The following is an 18,670-nucleotide window of genomic DNA, read 5'->3' as shown; positions in this document are numbered from 1 at the left end:
CAGCAAACAGAATCTTGACTAAGGCTTCCTTTTGTATTTCCCTCTGAAAATAGAGCAAGAAACCTTTTAACGTAAAAATACCAAGACAACTATAAAAAAGATTTCTCAGAGTAAGCATTCAATTGTGCAAATAGTCGCGAAAGGAATGCGTTCAGACTGGATCAGCAGAGCGCGGCACTTGAGCAGCACTACGCCCCCGAGCACGGCAGATAACACCGCTGTCCAGTAATGACCCCCAGGGAAGGCCCGCGAACCCCGTCCCCACGCACCCAGCCCAGACGGGACGCCGGGGACCTCTCCCCTCAGGACGAGGAGCGGGCAGGGTACTCACCGCAGCGCGGTGCCCCAGCGGCGGGCAGGACCGGCTGTGGCACAAAGCAGCGTTCGGGCCGCGCTCTGCGAGCCGAGGAAGCGGCGGCGGGCCCTGAGGGGGAGAAGAGGGCGGGGTGGACGGCCGTTATGGCGCCAACGGTCAAAACGCCCGCCACGCGCCACTCTCGCGCGGCCTCCCGCCGCCGAAGCTCGCTGCGCACGCGCGCCTCTCCTCCTCGCGAGCCGCCGTCCCTTCGCAGAGGCGCATGCGTGCTACACCGCTCCTGGGCGCAAGGCCTACGCGGGGTTTGGCCGAGCGCCGCCGTGACGTCATGTGGGCGGGCTGCCCACGCGCAGCGGCCGTTAGGTCTCCGCTGTGGGGGTTCTGTCAGCACAGGGGTCGGGCATTTCTCGCTGTACGGCTCGTGTGCAGCCTTCTGCCGCAGCCTCCGGCTTTCCTGCTGTCCCCTAATACAGGGGGAAGGCAGAGGGCAGCGGTGGCTGCCATGTAACACTGCTCAGTGCTGAGCAAACCAGTGGCACCAGGCTCCCCCTGGTCACCATGCTCCCTGGAGCTGAGCGATGTGGAAGAGGGCCTGGCGTTTGCCTGCTGAGGCTTCATGCTTGCAGTGGAATTGGCCTGTGATGAAGCCACTCTCAGAAAAACAGCAAAATCTTAATAGTTTTGCAGTGTTTTAAATAGGGAAAATAATACCGAGGCAGCCGCTGATGTGAATATGCAGGAAATACTGGGCAGGAGAGCACTGGAAGTGCCCAGCTGGGTCAGCAGTGCTGCTGACAGGTGCTCTGTGGCAGCAGAGGATTGCTCAGCAGAGGCCTGGCCGCAGTGTGCCCCATAAGCACTGTGCTGTTGCTTCGTTCATGCCTGCTGCTTTCGTTCTTTTGTGGTCTTGATGACCATTAATTTATCTGATCCCTTTTTGAATCTACTGATGCCATCCAAAACATCGCAGGGCAACAAATGCCTGAGCTTCCCCAGCTGCTGCTTTAAAAATACACTTTTTTTTTTTTTTTAACTTTTGCCTCCTTCATTTCAACAAATGATCACTGGCTCTAGCATTGCAGGATTTGGTGAACATCACCTCTGCATTTACCTTGTCTATCACCTTCCTAATAATTGAGAAATCACAAGCAAATCTCCTGTCAGCTTTGTCCTCTGCAGTGAGAAAAACTGCAAAATTTGGCCTCTGCAAGCAAGTGCGTGATTATTTCAGTTGTCCTTTTCTACACCTTCCGCAGTGTTGCTGTGCATTTCTTCATAGAATCATAGCATGGTTTGGGTTTGAAGGGACCTCAAAGCCCATGCAGCCCCAACTCCTGCCATGGGCTGGTTGCCCCCCACCAGCTCAGGCTGCCCAGGGCCCCATCCAGCCTGGCCTTGAGCACCTCCAGGGATGGGGCATCCACAGCTCTCTGGGCAGCCTGTGCCAGGGCCTCACCACCCTCTGAGCGAAAATCTTCCTCCTGACATGTAATCTGTATCTCTCCTCTTTCAGTTTAAAACCATTCCCCCTTGTACTGTCACTGTAAAAAGTTGATTTCCCCCCTCATTTCTTGAGATGGAGAGACAAGATGCACACAGGCATCAAGGTGCGGGTGCACCAAGGTTTTCTGTAGCAGCAAAACCCTGCCTTCTGCCATGGTTCCAGTGTGCTTACTTATGATGCTTGCTGCTTGCTTGGCTTTTTGGCTGCCACTGCCTGTTGAGCCAACAAACAGCTCTCTCCTCCTGCAGTGATTGCAGGACCTCTTGTGAGGGCTTTTTCTGGATTGAGAATCAAGTAATGTTTTTACTAACAATTGGAGCACCTTTTGTTAGACACTCCTCAAATTTAGCTGCCTTCATTTCCTGTTTATGTTTCACATGCCACGTTTTTCTTGTCTTTCCTATTTGCCTCACTGTAGCCTCCTTAACTCTCTCATTGAGTCATGCAGGAGGGTTTGAAACAGCATTTTCTATTTGTGTCAGACATTTTACCTGGGCTTCTAGTGCAAGGTTTTTAAGCCTTCTGGGTGCATTTAGGCTACCTGCTTTTGAACTGCTTTTTAGGTGGTTGCAGGGTTCGGTGGTTTTTTTTTGGCAATTTCTTCCCCATTTTTACATAGTTTGTTTTCTTACAATTGAGTATTTGTTTGCTTTATTTGTCTCGCTTTCTCTTGTTACACCATGCAGCTTAATTATGTTGTGGTTGCCATCAGAGAGCACCTCTCCCACTAATAGCTCTCGAATCAGATCCTCTGCACTTCTGAAGACTAAATTCAGAGCTGTGCTTTTCCTTGTGGCTTCTTGGGCCAGTTATTCTAGAAATAAGTCGCTTAGTGCATCCAGAAATTCTATCTCTATGTTTCACCCTGGTGAGGCACTGACCCAGTCTGTATGTGGGTGGCTGAGCCCTCCCACTACATGTCCTAAATGTGCAGCTCCTCTAATCTCACTTAATGCAGCTGTTGAAATGAATCAACGCAGGGAAATGAGCAACCTCTCAGCATAGCTAAGGCTGATTTGCACGAGGTTTTTGAGATCAAAATCAGCACCTGAATTGCCTGCAAAGTGCAGCATGGTGATTTGCAGCTTAGCATGGCCTGTGTGAGACACACTTGTACATGAAACCCTGACCTGGTAGTGATGGGTAGAAAGAGCTGTAGTGTTGAATTCCTTACCATCAGATTACAGCTTGATACACAGCTGAAATTTAGGATAGCTGAAGTTTTCAAATTGTCTTACGTATAGAGTGTGTTGCATCTTACTGGTGTGGGAGGAACAAAAGCATTCACTAGTGTACTTCAAGAGACAGTGCTGTTTCAGTTCAGTTACTTGCACTAAAATGGTCCTATGGCTGTATTTTGGAGGCTCGTGCTTCACACTATTGCACTGTCTAATAATATATCACTGTAGCTCATATAAAAAATGTGAGTGAAAGCAAATTTTACAAATTTTAGATCCAGAAACCTTTCTAAAATTCCTCTGACCTGAGAGCAATCCAGCTCTGTAATTGAAGACCACATCCTAGAAGCAAGAAGACACATCTGAAAGAAGAGGATTTTATACATTTCCTGGACTTCTGCAGCTACACCTTCACATCCCTGTGTGAGCAGCTTCTCTTATTCGTTCCTCACTCCAGACTCAAGTGTCCATCCCCATCTGCTTAGCTGGGCGAGCAAGAACATGCTCCAATTCTGAGCTGGTTTGGAGCCACACAGGTGCTGGGTAGCGGCCACCTCGTGGAACAGTTAGGAGCTCAGTCGTGCCAGCCCTCGAGCACAGGAAATAATTTGGTTCTCTTTCTACCCAGATGTGAAATTTTCATGGAGGTTTTCACCACTGATTATCTTTGCAGCCTCCATCCTATCTCCGCTTTGTCGAATTTGGTCAGAATTAGCCTGAAGGTTCAAAAGTTATCAAGGGAAGAGGAGGGGAACAGATGGATGAAAGAGGAATTGACAGACAGCATGATCTCATAATCCCCGCTGGCATAGGAATTCAGGCTAGAATTGAAATATTTTGGGTCAGAACACTGTGCACTTAAACTTCTCATTTCGAAAGAACAAGCCTCTAATGTGAAACAAATTTTCATTTGTTAGACCATAGGCCGATTTTTAGGGGCAGAGATTAAACAACAGCCTTCCCCTACAAACATGTTACAATCATATCTTTGACATTTCTTACAGTCCTTTTTCCCATCCAGCCACAGCCCCATATGCTTCAGTGTTTCCTTCTGCAGCTCCTTATGGGTCAAGAATGTTTTTCTCTGATTCATTTTTTTCTTGGTTGTGTTCAGTCAAAACATAATTAAAGGCTTACCTTACCCTTTTTTTCCATTCCAGGAGCAGTTGTTTTGCATCTGTGTCCGAGCACCAGAGAGGCTGCTTAGATAGTGTGTTGTATTTACAAGCCATTTTATGGTGGATTCCAACAGATTAAGACAGAGACATTTCTGGAAGGATGTCTGCAAGCTCTGCACTATTCCACCCGTGCCATGTTGCATTTGTTTCACTGCAAAACATGATGTAGTTGTGTCTGGTGCTCACTGAGAAGCTATCAATTACCCACCGGCCCAGGCTGTAAAACACATCGTACAGGCATCACAGCTGGTGAATATAAACCCTCCCACTGAGATACATCTGTCATGAAGAACTCATATATAAGTATTTTGCTTATTATAGTTTTAGGTTTGGGGTTTGGTTTGGTTTCGTTAAATAACAGTGAAGACATGGAAATAAGTTTTTAGCTGGTACAATGGTGTGGAAGCTTTTTCATTTTGCATCATGCAGGTTTTTAGCCAGTAGCAGCAGGATCTTAGAGGGGCCCCGATGCAGCTTGCAGGAGCGCCAGCCACTCTTTGGAAGCACTCTGTTAAAAGAAGATCATTGCTTTAAGCAAACCTATACTCTGAATTAAGCACAACTTTTGAAGTGCCATGTGAACTGTTATGATAATAAAGCCAGAATACAGAAATTTGGCACCGGCTCGCTTGCCCTCACAGGCACCCATATTGTCTCTCTGGAGGAATAATTTTCATTCTGAGACCTTGTGTTCACAGAAAAGCAGGTCACAGTGATTAGCTTTCTTCAGCTTTATTGCATATGATACCATAAAGAAAAAAAAAGAAGCACCTACACGTTTGGACTGACACTGCTGATGTATTTAGACACACAATGCACAAAGTAATTCTTTTTAAAAAAAAAGTTTGTTTACTCTTCTGGCCCCGTTTGGATTAAAACTCCAAGCTGAGCTGAGGAGGCAGCAGGACAGGAAAGCACAAGCCTGCTCCTGCCACCACCTCGCACTGCTCCGCCTCTGCCGTCGGGTTCCAGCTCCTCCACACCAGGGCAGTGGCTGCTCTGCACAGCAATGACACAAAGGAGCAAGAGTTTTCGGGCACTTACAGAGAGCTGCTCCCTCAGCCTGGGGAGCTAACACCTTAGTGAGCAGAAGGAAACGGGCTCCATACCAGCAGCGGTCTCTGCTATTGCAAAGCCAGTCCTGGCACCGGTAATGCCAGCCTTCCATTCCTTGCCCGTCTGCCCACCGTAATCTTACCTTTCTTGCCATGCCGAGGTCTGTGAAAGTGCTGGGTTGTTCACAATTTCTAGATGCATAAGAGTAATAATTGAAAATTTTGCCACTGAAACCACTTTAAACAACCCCTTTTAGAGGAAGGCAATGGTCATCATGATTTTGTTTATAATTTAAGGCTCTTTTTCTGTAGAAAAATTAGCTGTAGAAGAAAAAAAAGCCATTTTCATACTGATAGCCCAGCTTCTGGATTCTTAATATTAAATTTCCACCATTAGCAAAATGGGGAACCTTACTTTTCTTATAAACAACTCACAAGACATTACAAATGTCATAAAAGAAACTTCACAGGCCTTAAACTGTACACGGCTCATAAAAACAGTGCCACAACACTAGTCAGAATGCTGTTCCCCACGCAGTTCTTTCTTGCGCACAGCAGTGCAGTGCTGTCCCAAAATATAACACTGCCAAAAAGTTTGCTGCACCTCTCTTCCTGTTGGAGATCAATTTTTGCAGCAGCATACTGAGTGCCATTTTGCGCTACTTATATTGTAGGGGGACTTTCAAAGAAAGCTTTGCTAAAAAGATGGTTTGCTTTGGGCATGAGTATTTTTAGTGGTTCAGTGGCTCAGCTTCCTGAGACACTACACGCCATGATTTCAGACTAAAACTCCCGTTTCTATATTTTTATGAAGTGTCTGTATTTTCAGCGCAGCATACTTGACAAATTGCAACAAAAGAATGACTCACACTACTCTTGAAAGTACAATGACACTGTTTGCAAAAGCATTTCAGTTCTGTCCCCCTCTCAGCTCTCCCGGTAACAAACTGAAATGCCCACCCTTGGCTGTGAATTTCCCATTCAGCACAACGCACATGCAGAACCTGCAGGCCGCCTCGTGCGCTTTTTTTCTAACTTGTACAGACCCAGAGCAATTTCAAGTGCAATTATTTCAAACAGACACTAATGCATTTCAATTTGCACTTTGTTTTACAGGCTGGTTTGTCTTCAGAAATTTAATAGTGGAAATTTATACAGCACCCATGGTTATAGACAAATAACATTAATGACTGCTAGGGTTACACTGGGCCAACATATGTAAAAGAAATTTAATTTAAATTGCACTCCAACCTGAATGCCATAGGATTAATTTGAATTGCAAAACTCAGCGAACTCCTTATTAAGTAGTCATTAAGGCTATATGAAAAGATTTGCAAAAGGAAGAAACGCTACACACAAATAGAGGTGATGATTTGAAAAGAAAAAATGAAACCCACAACAAAAAGGTATAAAAATTTGTATTTATATTCTGACAAAATAACGATACAACACAATACTCCATGCGCTACAGAACATAGCGAGCACCACACAGGTTTGCACGCAGAACCTTTACAGTGTGGAATGTCAGAAAAGAAGGGGACAGACTGTTCAGCAGGGTCTGTGGTGATAGAACAAGGGGAAACGGCTTCAGGCTTACAGAGGGGAGATTTATGTTAGATATAAGGAAAAAGCCTTTTACAGTGAGGGTGGTGAGGCACTGGCACAGGTTGCCCAGAGATGTGATTGATGCTGTGTCCCCGGAGACTTTCAAGGAGAGGCTGGACCAGGCCCTGGGCAGCCTGATCTATCTGTGCATGTCCCTGTTCGCTGTGGGGGACTAGATGGCCTTCAGAAGTCCCTTCCATCTCTAAGGATTCTATGATTCTATGATTCTAAGTGGGTTTTCCTCCACTGCAGTCTTTTACTGGGATTTATACTAGTTGAGATAGAAAGAAGAGCCATGATGACTGAATTCTCACATATTCTATTCAGTATTTCCCCTCCATTGTAATTCTAGGTAGTAGCGTAACACTTGGGCATTTCTTTGGCAGCTGCCAATTAACAGTACTACATGTAGTTGGTCACTTTAGCAATTTGACTCATTTTGTCACTGGTAAAACTTCATTTGATTTCTGTTGTGTTCGCCCCATTCATACTTGTGGGGAGTACAGATCTTCTTTAAGAGCATCGAAAGGGATTCAGTTCTTCCGCCAGCGCTGGGACATGCAAGTTATTGGACAAAACATCAACCCTGCTCTTGGCTCTTATCACATACAAGACCAACGGCCTGCAGCAGTAAAACAAATTAACAGCTTTCTGAGAGTAATCTGTTGTGCAGACATTCCTTTATCTATGCCATCATAAAATGAAGTGTGTAAAATTACTATTCTTAGGTTAAAAGCTGTGACGTTTGTTTCCACAGTGCTGATCTGCAAGGACAAAACCACTCACAGATAGTCGCCGTTAAGCTAGGAAGGTGCCAACACGGTGCAATAATCACCTCTCCGGGGAGCGGGGCCTGCAGTCAAGGCCTCCAAGAAAAGCAGAATGCCGTCCTGGGGCACCACGCAGAGCACCGCTGCCACCCGGGCTGGCACACAGCTCTGCATCCTCCTGTTCCAGTTCTGTGCTTTTGGCATTCAATTCACTGAAACTGGCCACACGTGATGTACGGTAGGATGCTCTGAATACTGGCGTTTATCTCTTTTATTTACTTGTGCATCAAGAGAAATAACTTTTTTTTTTTTAACAAAATGATGTTAGGCTGTGTGTGGTTCAGTTGTGTGTCTGCTCTGGCATCCCCAAAGTGGGCATGGTGGGGATGGGCTGCCCATTGGTCTAGGTGATCTTAGCGGTCTTTTCCAACCTTAATGATTCTGTGTCAAGAAAAAATAATATTGTTGAGGGTCAGGGAAAGTGATAATTCTTTAAATTTCATGAAAGGTTTATCGGCTTTTTTTTTTTTTTCCCATCCCAGATGTTACACTAAGAGAGTAGTTTTCATGATAGAAACTCATCTACAAACACCAGATGAAAAACTCTGTCCTTCTCATGGATTTCTGGGGACTTTTTATGCCTGTGGTATTCTGATGAAACTCACTCTGAGCCGAGTTTGATTGAAAAAGCCCACAGGATTCGGTCCCCAGGTAACAACATGCCGCAGCTTCCACTAGTCAAACCCCACTCTTTTGAGGAAGATAAATAAGCCAGCCTCCATGGGATAGAAGTTAGGCAGAGCCGGGATGGGAGTGAAGGCGTATTCATCCTCCTAATCGCAGCTGCGGATCTGCAGGAAAGCTAACCGTTTGGGGTCGGATTTATGCCTCTCCCCCGTGACCGCACAGACGGCGCTCACAGCGCTGCCCCGGCAGCCGGGGAAGGGCCATCCCCGCGGCCAGGCCTCCGCGCCCCGCAGAAAGCACCTCGCCACGGCTTCCTCGCTCGAGCCCTGCCCGCGGCGGAACGGCCCGGCAGCCGTCGTCTGCTCTCTGCTCGTTCCTTCCCCGTGTGGTAATGCAGGGGAAAAAAGATGAACTTAGAAGCGGGACCTCGCCTGGCCTGCCAAAAGCACGGTCGTGACACAGGACGGCAGAACTACCAGCGCAGTCGTAGTGTTTAATCTCGGAGCAAGCAGCATTTGTTTCCACGAACGCCGTGGTTACAGGTAGTTGTGCACGCACACCAATGCATGCATGCAAGCACACACACGAAGCACGCACACGGGGATTCAGCTTGAAAATGAGCAAAACCAGGACGTGACGTCCGTCCCTCGGTGACACGTCCTGCGGTGCCACTGCCACGGACGCAGCGCAGCGAGAAGCGCTGTGGAAGGAACCTGCGAGCTGAACGGCAGCAGCGGTGCCGCGCACACCAGCCAGCAAGCCCAGCACCCGGGGAAGCTGTGGGGCTGCTTCCAGCCGCTGTCCTGCACCGCCTGCAGGGAAGGGCTGCGTCTGGAGGAAGCACTGCTTTAGAGCGGGGAGAGCTGCGCGTCGAGGGGGTCTCTACTGGGATAACAGCCCCCACTGTCACAACTGGAGAAGTAAAAACAAATCAACCCTTTTTGTTTCCACTCAAGATTATTCGAGTAATTTTTATTGAAAATATAAGATCTACAAAGCCATGGATACCCAGCGTGGAAGAACTCATTAAGTTAGCACATTCATCTTTAAAAGGAAAATTTCAGGTTGACCTAAGGTACAATAATGTTCAATTTAAAATCTTGTCTTTCCTTCTGTAAGTTTCAAATCTCTTTTCATTAGGAGGTTCTGTGCAAGAGCTGCTTGTCACGAAAGGAAACACTTTACAATTCATGAGTGTGTTCATTATAGAATAAATGAACAGCAACAATATACTAGCCTGTTTTTTTTCCTGTTAACAGTCGTGTGTTAAAGTAAACTCTTAGTTTTGTTTTTTTTTTTCCATGATTTGGAAATTAGTTACATATGCACCAAAGGAGCTAGTAATTTCTGCTGCTTGTCAGCTACACACAATGAGTATATTGCTGTGTGCTTTCCCCAACAACGAGGATTTTAGTAATATGCAAGGTGTATACAACATAATACCAAAACCTGCATCACAGAAAAGGTTAATTGTTTTCTTATTCAGCTGCCAGAGTTGATAACCTTATGCCCCTCCCCAGAGCCAAAGTAGGGGTGGCCATCCGTTAGGTTATGTAAATTAAAAATACATGTTTTCCTTGTTGGCAAGTTCCAAGCAGTAAGCGAGAGTGCAAACAAGGATCCGTAAGCTGCCACAAAATGTATTCGTATTTCTACTCGGTGTTGTAAGAGCCAAAGGGAGGACACGTATGTCAGATGTCGAAAGAACAACTGAATCTTTGTTTTTGATCATTATGGTCAGCATGTCATGAGGTCTTGTATCTGAATGCTAAAAATGGCACCACACTTGGACATCCCATAGCCTTACACAGTACATTTGTGTTTCCCTAGCCACTGAGCACTGGTCTCACAGAGACCCTGACTTTATAAGCTAACAAAATATAGATTTGGGTGCTGAAGAATCAAAAGGAGGGCTTATACAAAGACAATTAACCCTCGCACCGAAACCTAGATTTAGGATTTTACTTAAAGCCACACTGAATCGGTTGTGAGAGGGTGAAGATATAAATACACCTCTCTACTTCATCGGTAGGAAGGTGGACAACTGACCATTCAAACGGAGGGTCTGGAAACAAAGCTTAGTTGTCCTTTAAACAATGAAAAGGAGAGGCATACATAAATGGTCACCAAGGCACAATATGACAAAGGTGAAGAGTCCCTGAGACTCTGGTCTGGGTCTGTACCATTCCCCTCCCTATACAAGTAAATGAGAACATTTAGGAAAATATAATACAAAATCTCTTACAGGAAATATAGACTACACTTGCTAAAATCACTTCCCTAAAAGTGTTTATAGCTTTTTTCTCTTTTTTTTTTCTTTTTTCTTCTTTTTTTTTTTGTTTCTTTTTTTTTTTTTTTTAAAGACCTTCTTTAAACAGGTAATGCAAAGACTGGTCCATTTTTTCTTACCCGGCAAGCCAAGCTCTAATGACTTCACTAAGCAGAAGTTGTATTAAAATACATCTTCATAGTATTGCTATAATTTGGGTAAATATGTTCTGAACAGCTTGATGAGTACTAAATAAACTCTGCTGTTTTACAGCATACATTTAAAATTTTGCACTTTTTTAAGAATAGAAAATGCAATTATAGTGTGCAAAAGAAAAAAGGATTAATTATCTTCTAGCTGAATACTGTAATTTTAAGCCATGCCTTCCATAAAAATGTATTGACATGTGTAAAAAGAAAAAAAAAAATACAAGCAAACAGAAATTTCATTTCCTTGCAAGGAAAGATTAGCTATCACAATCTGAATCACTTGAGTTCTGTGTTTTTCAGGCAAAGAAACGAAAAAAAAAACCACCAAAAACACTGAAATGCTTCAATGTCATCCATGCCACAATAACAGGTCCAAACTGCAGTGTTGCATTCTACTCCTCCTGTTAACATGGATGGAATGAGTTGCTGCTGGTTGGATACTGAATACAAAAAAGCAGAAGAAAGTTGAGATCATCCCACATGAAGTCATTACTAGAGCTGGCTTTTCCCCCATTTTGAAGTACAGTAGTGACTTGTAAATACGACCTTTTCTAAAGATCATCTTCAATTTGAAGGTTTATCCACCTGCTTCACCCAAACAACAACTGCTGAAAGAATTGATATGACAGATACAGGATTCTTTTTTTTTTTCCGTGTAAAAATACCACAAGAAGTAGTTTTAGGTTTTTCTATCTCTGAATCACTAATGCATGGGAGTTTCCATTTATTCGTCGATGTTTGAAAATGGTTTCTGCAAAATCAAAATAATCGTCAAACTTCCTTATGCCATGCTTCCAACAGTTTGAATTTAATACTTCTTGAATGGAATGACAATTTATTTTCTTTAATTTGCAGTAGAGCTACATCAAGCTAGCTTTAAGTCACAACTGTACCTAACCACAGTTCTCTGCAGCAAACCCATGATTTACAATATCTAATATTGTGGTTACAGTGCAGGGAACCGTGGGTAAGAAACCTCCATGTCAGAGTACTGTGGTTGGGGTTTCCCGGAAGAGTGGCAGTTGACGCCTCTGGAATATTCATATATAAGTGCTTCAGTCAGATGGTCCTGAGTTGAACTGGTAACTCAGGCACTATGAGAGCCTGGCATTCAGTCTGCGGGAATGTGTGTAACCTCCATCGCTCGAGCCGCTTTGCAAACTGTAGTGGTCTTCAGCATCACTGGCACTTCCAATACTGTCCATTTCACCGGGTGTAAACTCCATTCCTTCAATGTCTACTTCTAAAGAAAACATAAGAAGCACATTTTCAGAAACGCAGCACCTCTAACGAGTAACCAGGGGCCAGCGCTACCTGTGTAAACCAACGTTCAGGTGAAACCTGAATCATTCATTTTCTGTAATTAAAAAAAGCCTGCAACAGTAGCTCCCGAGGTAAGCAGCATCTCGTCCACCTGCGAATTAAAATCCCTTCTGTCCTCATCTACATATACACACAGCACGACATCAACACCAAATGCTGTCCCAGAACAGTTCCAACTTGCTCAGAGACGCTTAAAAAACAAACCAAGAAGAAAACCCAAACCCTCTGGGCTCTGAGCTGTAGCACCACGCGTGGTAACTCAACCTGTGCAGGTGTCAGCTCGCAGTGACTGCGGTGCAGCCATCTGTCCTCCCAGAGCGGCACTGTGACCGACAGCTCGTCTCCCATGGGCCCTGAAAAGGGCGGCGTGTGTGAGTTCTCTCTCACAGGCACGCTGCTTATCAGAGGATCAGAACCGGTGACGGGGAGCTCCAAGAACTCACTCTTAAATGAGAACCGAATCGCACCGGGTGATCACTGCACAGAAAATATTCTGAAGTTTCACAAGAAGTGATGTGGAATTAATTCATTCACGCAAATGTATTAAGGCAAATAACCTCCTTTTTTCCATGGAAAAAAAATATTATGCCAGCATCATCAATAGTTACACTAAAAATCTGGAACACTAAATGGCATTTGTTTAAAAAACTGGCATGCTGTATAAATAGCTTTAAAAATTGAAAATTCATCAGGAAAAAAAGAATGTTTTGCAAAGAATATACAAAAAGATGCCGCTTTTTATTCTGTAGATTGTGTAACAGAACAGTTTTGTCTGGGTTTTGTTGAAAACTTGTTAGTTCTAAATTGTGCTTTTCCATTTTCTCACTACCCTGCCTACCCCTCCCTCCCACAGCTGCCGGCCCCTCTGGGCAGCCCCCGCGCAGTTACCTTGTTCAGAGTCAGTGGATATTGTTGATCCCATACTGTCAGTGCGGATGCGCTCCATGCCCTGCACGGATAGCTGCTCCAATCTGCGCTTGAGGTAGCGGTGTTCCCGCTGTAATTGTTCTTTAATATTCAGAGCTTTTCGGTCCTGTTCTTCCAATTTCTTAAAGAGTGAGAACATCAGTAAGCCAACAGTTCTTGTGTTAAAGCATCAGTAACTTAGGATCTTCTCTAAACAGTTCTTTTAGAGCAGGAATTGATGATCAGACAAAATTATTTTTGTTACCGCTCTGTAGTGCTCTGTACAATTTCAGCTGGCCAGTCCAGAAGTGAATTGGTTTCACAGTAAAATACATGGATACAGTAAAAGGAAAAAATTCCTTAGAGACCCTTTTGACACTAGCAAAAGTTTCCCAGCTAAGGCTGAATGATTGTTGCCTTGGTTCTGGGGAATATTTAAATCATTTTGTCAGGCAGAACTGTCATCATCTTTGATAACTAGAGCACGGCTCGGGTTTCAAGCAGAATTTTATGGCTCTTTAGGTGAAACAAGAGAGTTATCACTGTAAAGGAACCATTACAGGCTCCTCAATGCTCCCTGTACTACTACAGGCTATGGAAATTTTTACCATTTAAGAGTGCTTGATTATCAATGCTACAGGATTATTTATGAAGTAGGAGGAATTTACCAACAATTCCCTTCATTCTTGCATTTCTCTTTCCTAGCACTTCTCTGATAACTCTATGATAACCCCCTACAAAATCAGCACTATTAATCCAACGCTTCTCAGCAAACAGCCTGTGAATGGGTCCTTTCACGAATCTTTCCCGTTACTCGAATAAAATAAGGTGTTCCTCACACCTCACACAGTGTAAAACGTGCTGCACTGTTGGTACAAAGGTAAGAGTGGGGATATTCTCTTCAGATTTCAACTGAATGCTTTTCCAGTCACTGGTAGCTATTTTCAAAAATGGACTACATAACTAGAGAAGAAAGTAGAATGGATATGACTGGATCAAAAGCAGGAGCTACAAACAAAACACACACAAAGGGCAATTATTTTAATCTAAGTGATGAAATAAATTGCAGGTTCTGACAGAAAAAGCACTTACAAGCTAGACCAAATTTCTCTTTGAGCAGTGTTTACATGGCCGGTGAGATTTAGGAGATGTACTGGGAGTGAATACAGCTGCTGCTGACTCTTCCCTACCATCTGAATGAACCTATGTGTGGTTTTCTAGGGGAGAGGGGTGGGACAGCATACAGCAAACCACAAGCCAAGTGACTGCAAGGATTCTGCTGTTCTAATGCAACCCCAAAAGCAAATGTATTTATCTTTGAAAATACAATTGATACTACTCAACTCAGCAGCTTCCTACCCGAATGAAACCTAACTTCTGCAGCCTCACTGTAAGCTCTCTCCCAGGCCACACTACTCAGATATGCATCATAGGTAGGAACACGATGTTACAATAAGCAAATGGGTGAGTACATCCATGTGCACAGCAAACCAAATGTGCCCAGTCGATCAGATTTCCTGTATTTTCCTGGCCGCAGTCCCAAACTCTAACAACTATTTTGGGAATGAACTCGGTGATTCATATCCAGGAGACTCAAAACTGTCCAGTCTCTCAGGGCAAGCTTCAACGTACGGGTGTGCGTGTAAAAAGTTCAGAACTAATTGCTGCGTCGGAAAGGGCAGGGGGCAGTGCCTGCTCTGGCAGTGCAGCAGGGAGGTGGTGATCCGAAGGCCTGCAGACATGATGGAGGGCAGCAATCAGGCGTCAGAAGAGTGGAGGCAGGCTCGGTTAGAATCTCGAAAAGAAAACGAAGCTTCAGTTTCACTTTGCAGAAAAGGAGTACTTGGCACTGTGCGCGATGGATGGGCCGGGAACGAATCTTTTCCTAGCTTTGTTATCAGCAGCTGAAATGTTAACTACATGGCTAATCTCTCACATTTGCCACTTGTAAAAACAGTTTTTCAATTTGTATGCGTAAGCCCACGAGAGGGGGGCAGCCCGAGACAAAAACCACACGCAGTGCCTTTCATGCATGTTACTCTGAATTATAAACAAGCGGCCAAAATCTCCAATGGTCAAAACAGGAGTTGCTCAGCTGGAGTAAACGTGCTTACAAGAGCTGAAGAAGGAGCTCAGTAACCTTGTTCACAAGAACGGCTTTGCTTAAATTCATCCTTAATGCTTCCTATGAATTACAGCCATTTCTGCAATTGCACTGAATGTCAGTGCTGTACAGCAGCAGGCTGTCCTCCAGAATATTCCCAGACCACAGGCAGCGTTCAGCCTCTCATGACACTTTTTATTTTACTCTCTTTTCCCCTATATCACTGAAGAAATGCCAGACGAACGATTACAGTCCTGGACACGGCATCAGAAACCTGTTCTTTAACCTTCTGCATTTAAATGCTTATCGTCTATCTGCGTTTCCGTTCCCCTGAGAACGATGAGAGTGAAACTGCGATGTCTTAGGAAAGAGGAAGGCTGAGGAGGAATCTCCTTTGCGTTGCCTGTGCACATGTCTAACCTGTACTGTTGCTAAAGCACAGGTGAGGTTTCGTTTTTGTTTTCAGCTTGTGGCTCAGGTGTTGCTCACACAAAGCATGCAAAGGGAGCGGCAGCTAACAGGAGATGAGATTTTATTTTTGGTTTCTTTTAAGTGATTGGCACATGCTCCAGGGTCTGGTTACTGGGGTATGGGATGAGGGTGAGACTCATTAGGAGCTGTAATCCCTTTGACTCCGTTAGTTATTTCATTACTAGTTATTGGTATTTTTACATTGAAATTAGTGCAGTACAATGCTACTTTGCTCAGTCCTTAAAAAATAAACACATTAATCAAATAACACCCATGATATACATATATTTTAATATAATGTAAGCCATTAGTAATCACAAAACCACCACTTTATATATCTGAGACTGCAAAGCACATAAAAACTCGATACTCTGAGTGAAAACCCTGCTGCTAATACAGACCAATAGAGCCAGAAGATCAGACATATGGATACAGATTTTGTGTGAAAATTTAACTCCTCTCTATGGATACACATTCTGGAAGATTACGCTTTAAAAATATAGAAATACGGATGAATGTTTTTACCTTGATATGCATCTTAGCTCTTTTCAACAGGCTTAGAGTGGTGTGTCTGGTGCTGTCCGGCCCAAGAGGCACAAGCTGTTTTAGCTGTTCCAAATATAGCCGGAGTTTAGCCCGTCTGCAATTATTAAAAATGAAGAGCGTTGTAGTAAAGTTGCACTTGAATAGCACATCCTATATGCAAACACCATCTGTTTGCAGGATCTCTCTGCAGAACTCAATTCAACAGTGGCTTCCTCTCCCCTTCCTTTGGCAAAGTTTCAGACCAAAAGGTCACTTGAAATGTAGTAATGCTACTTGGCACATTTATACACTATTTTCATACCTATATTTCAAAGCAGTTTGCTCAGCCTGGTTATTTCCAACTTAAGAAAGGGGGAATACACTCACAGAAAGTACCTCGACCAAGGCCATACATTGAATCTGTGGCTGAATAAAGAAGAAAAATGGAGACTCTGCCCCGACCCGGGTGATTTTCCAGCCTGTGGGAAGGAGCGGAGGCTGCACTCCGCAGCTCCCCCCTGCCCAACGGGATGGCTGTGCTCCAGCTGTGCAAGGCACGGCTGCTTCCAGCTATGCATCTCAGCCCTCGTCGTAGAGCCTTTTTGCTCCTGTCCACGCACTGACACAGGGCCCTCTACGAAGGAGCCAGAACAACGCTTGGGGCAACACCAAGCAGATCCTGCAATATCTGGTCCATCGCTCTCGTTCAAGTCATACCACTACCTCTCCCAGCAACCTTCTCCTGTATTAATGGCATCAAATCCATTGGTAAAAAAAGAGGATAAGCAAAGTGGCATTTCTACAGCTAGCTGGTTTCCCAACTTCTTGTATTCCTTTAAGGAGGCGCTGGCAATACAACACTCCATTCTACCGTAACTGCCCAAAGCAAGGCAGCAGCGAACCAAGGAACGTTGCACCTTTCTGCTTTACACGACGGAAACAGATGCAGAAGCACTTACATGAGCAACATCTGTACCATTTTCTTTCCACCAGCCCAGACTGAACAAAGCAATGATGTGGAGCAAGCCTACAGCCCCCACACAGCACTAATAATAAGTGAAGCAGATCACAAGTGTGACATGAATAATTATCTGTTTCCAATCTGCTATATGCTGCATGAAGGAAACAAACTGTGCAGGAAACGTAATGCTCCTGGTCAGGACACTCAGAACAAGAATTCAGCATCAGTATCTGAAATGCAACATGAGGGGATTCAGCATACACGGAATGGCAAATGACATCGTAGCTGGAATGAGTACTGTAATGTAAAAACCTGAGAATAAATGGGGGGCAAAAAGCAAAATAAAACCTAATGAAAATTCAGTTCTGTAAGGATTGCACACTGGCATGTAGTTCTGGCTGCCTATAAATTAGCAGTGAATTAGGTACGAATTCAAAGAGCATTTCTGTATAATTGTTAATTCTTCCTTCAAGTCATTTAGGAGAAAAAGATTATAGGTGGAAGTGTGATTCAAGAGAGAACAGATGCCATATTCTTTGTGTAGGCCTGGGGTTTGGTTTGAATTCAAGGCTCTACACCTAACAACCGAAATGCTTTTATTTCATGCACAGCCCCACGGGCGGGGACAGCCCCAGCAGAATGCAAAGCACCGCTGGGGCTGTGGATCCAAGCCAGGACAATGAGCTTCACAACAGATCCACAGGATGAAGTGCCACCACCAGGGACTACTGGGAGCAATACAGAAAACAAAGGTAAAACTTTGTTTCTATAGCCTGTAATAACTACCTGTCTTTTTTCTGTGTTTTAACTAAAATCTTGCTTCGGGCACTGAATTCAATTCATCATTTTGTTTTCTAACTGGCCTCTAAGCACGCACACAGTCATTGCGTCATCCGGCACAACTTGGAGGCAACTCTATTTAGACAGCTGACAGAGAAGTGGGGACTGAGGATAAAGGAGGACGTGGCAAGAAAGAGGACAAGAAGAGTACCCACGTGGTGAACAGTGTTAAGCATACGGAACAGAATGATTGCTTGCAGTAATTAAAAGTATTATAACGAATACACAGAATTGTTAATCTAAGGTCTACTTAATATTCATCTTGAAATACATTAATGGAAGCCAAGCTACATACCCAAGTTATCTGCCTCTGTTACTATTTGAAGAAAGTCTGCTTACCGCAGGGTCAAAATAAGGGTTTAGTGCACTGCGTTAGCACCCGCTGGGGGATTGAGCAGAGATACACCCAGTGGGCAAGGCTGTGTGCCTTGGTGAAGTGCTCTTCTGTTATGAGGCAAAGCAGGACTTTACAGAAGTGCCACAAAGAGCATATGACTGAAGTTAATAAGAATATTTTAACTGATCAATGAGAATAATTAAAAGGAGCTCAGTATTAAAAATAATAATGCCTTATAACATTCTCTACACTAACAACTGACAGCACTAAGTGTAATAAACACACCATGTTGAAACACCCACTCTAACTTCATCTTTTTTTTTTTTTTTTAATAAAAAAGGGGACTTTTTCTTTCATTCTTTTATAACTGCAGTCATCAATACAGGATGAGACATGACCTGCTGGTGAGGAGCTCTGCGGAGAAGGAGCTGG

At 44.2% G+C, this 18,670-nt stretch overlaps 2 protein-coding genes and 1 long non-coding RNA gene across 5 annotated transcripts in view; 1 reads left to right on the top strand and 2 right to left on the bottom strand.

Moving 5' to 3' along the window:
- POLN (DNA polymerase nu) overlaps nt 1–414 on the bottom strand; it is a 92,688-nt gene extending 92,274 nt beyond the window's left edge. Inside the window, exon 1 of one of the 3 annotated variants that reach the window (XM_021396321.1) lies at nt 332–414. The gene's annotated coding sequence lies outside the window, so the exon portion shown is untranslated. The remainder of the gene's footprint in view (nt 1–331) is intronic. The other 2 variants (XM_021396320.1, XM_021396324.1) reach the window with 2 other exon arrangements.
- LOC110398564 lies at nt 50–9,101 on the top strand. The gene is made up of 4 exons (XR_002438463.1): nt 50–323; nt 3,274–3,421; nt 4,159–7,844; nt 8,149–9,101. It is a non-coding gene; the product is annotated as an uncharacterized LOC110398564 (long non-coding RNA).
- On the bottom strand, nt 9,532–18,518 carry LOC110398563 (max dimerization protein 4-like). Its single transcript, XM_021396333.1, has 3 exons — nt 16,101–18,518; nt 12,983–13,142; nt 9,532–12,014 (listed from the first exon to the last, which is right to left on the bottom strand). Exons 1-3 carry the CDS (start codon nt 16,110–16,112, stop codon nt 11,866–11,868), a joined length of 321 nt encoding a protein of 106 aa, XP_021252008.1. The 5' UTR covers nt 16,113–18,518; the 3' UTR covers nt 9,532–11,865.

The sequence above is a fragment of the Numida meleagris genome, chromosome 4, assembly GCF_002078875.1.
Source record: "Numida meleagris isolate 19003 breed g44 Domestic line chromosome 4, NumMel1.0, whole genome shotgun sequence".
NCBI lineage: Eukaryota > Metazoa > Chordata > Aves > Galliformes > Numididae > Numida > Numida meleagris.
Note: the sequence above shows the minus strand (reverse complement) of the source record. Positions and strands in the feature narration are given on the sequence as shown.

What these genes read in the sequence shown, in the direction of transcription:
- LOC110398563 (XM_021396333.1), bottom strand. An exon ending in ATCCACTGACTCTGAACAAG is followed by an intron (nt 12,015 to 12,982) that starts GTAACTGCGCGG and finishes TGTTTTCTTTAG; the next exon opens with AAGTAGACATTGAAGGAATG.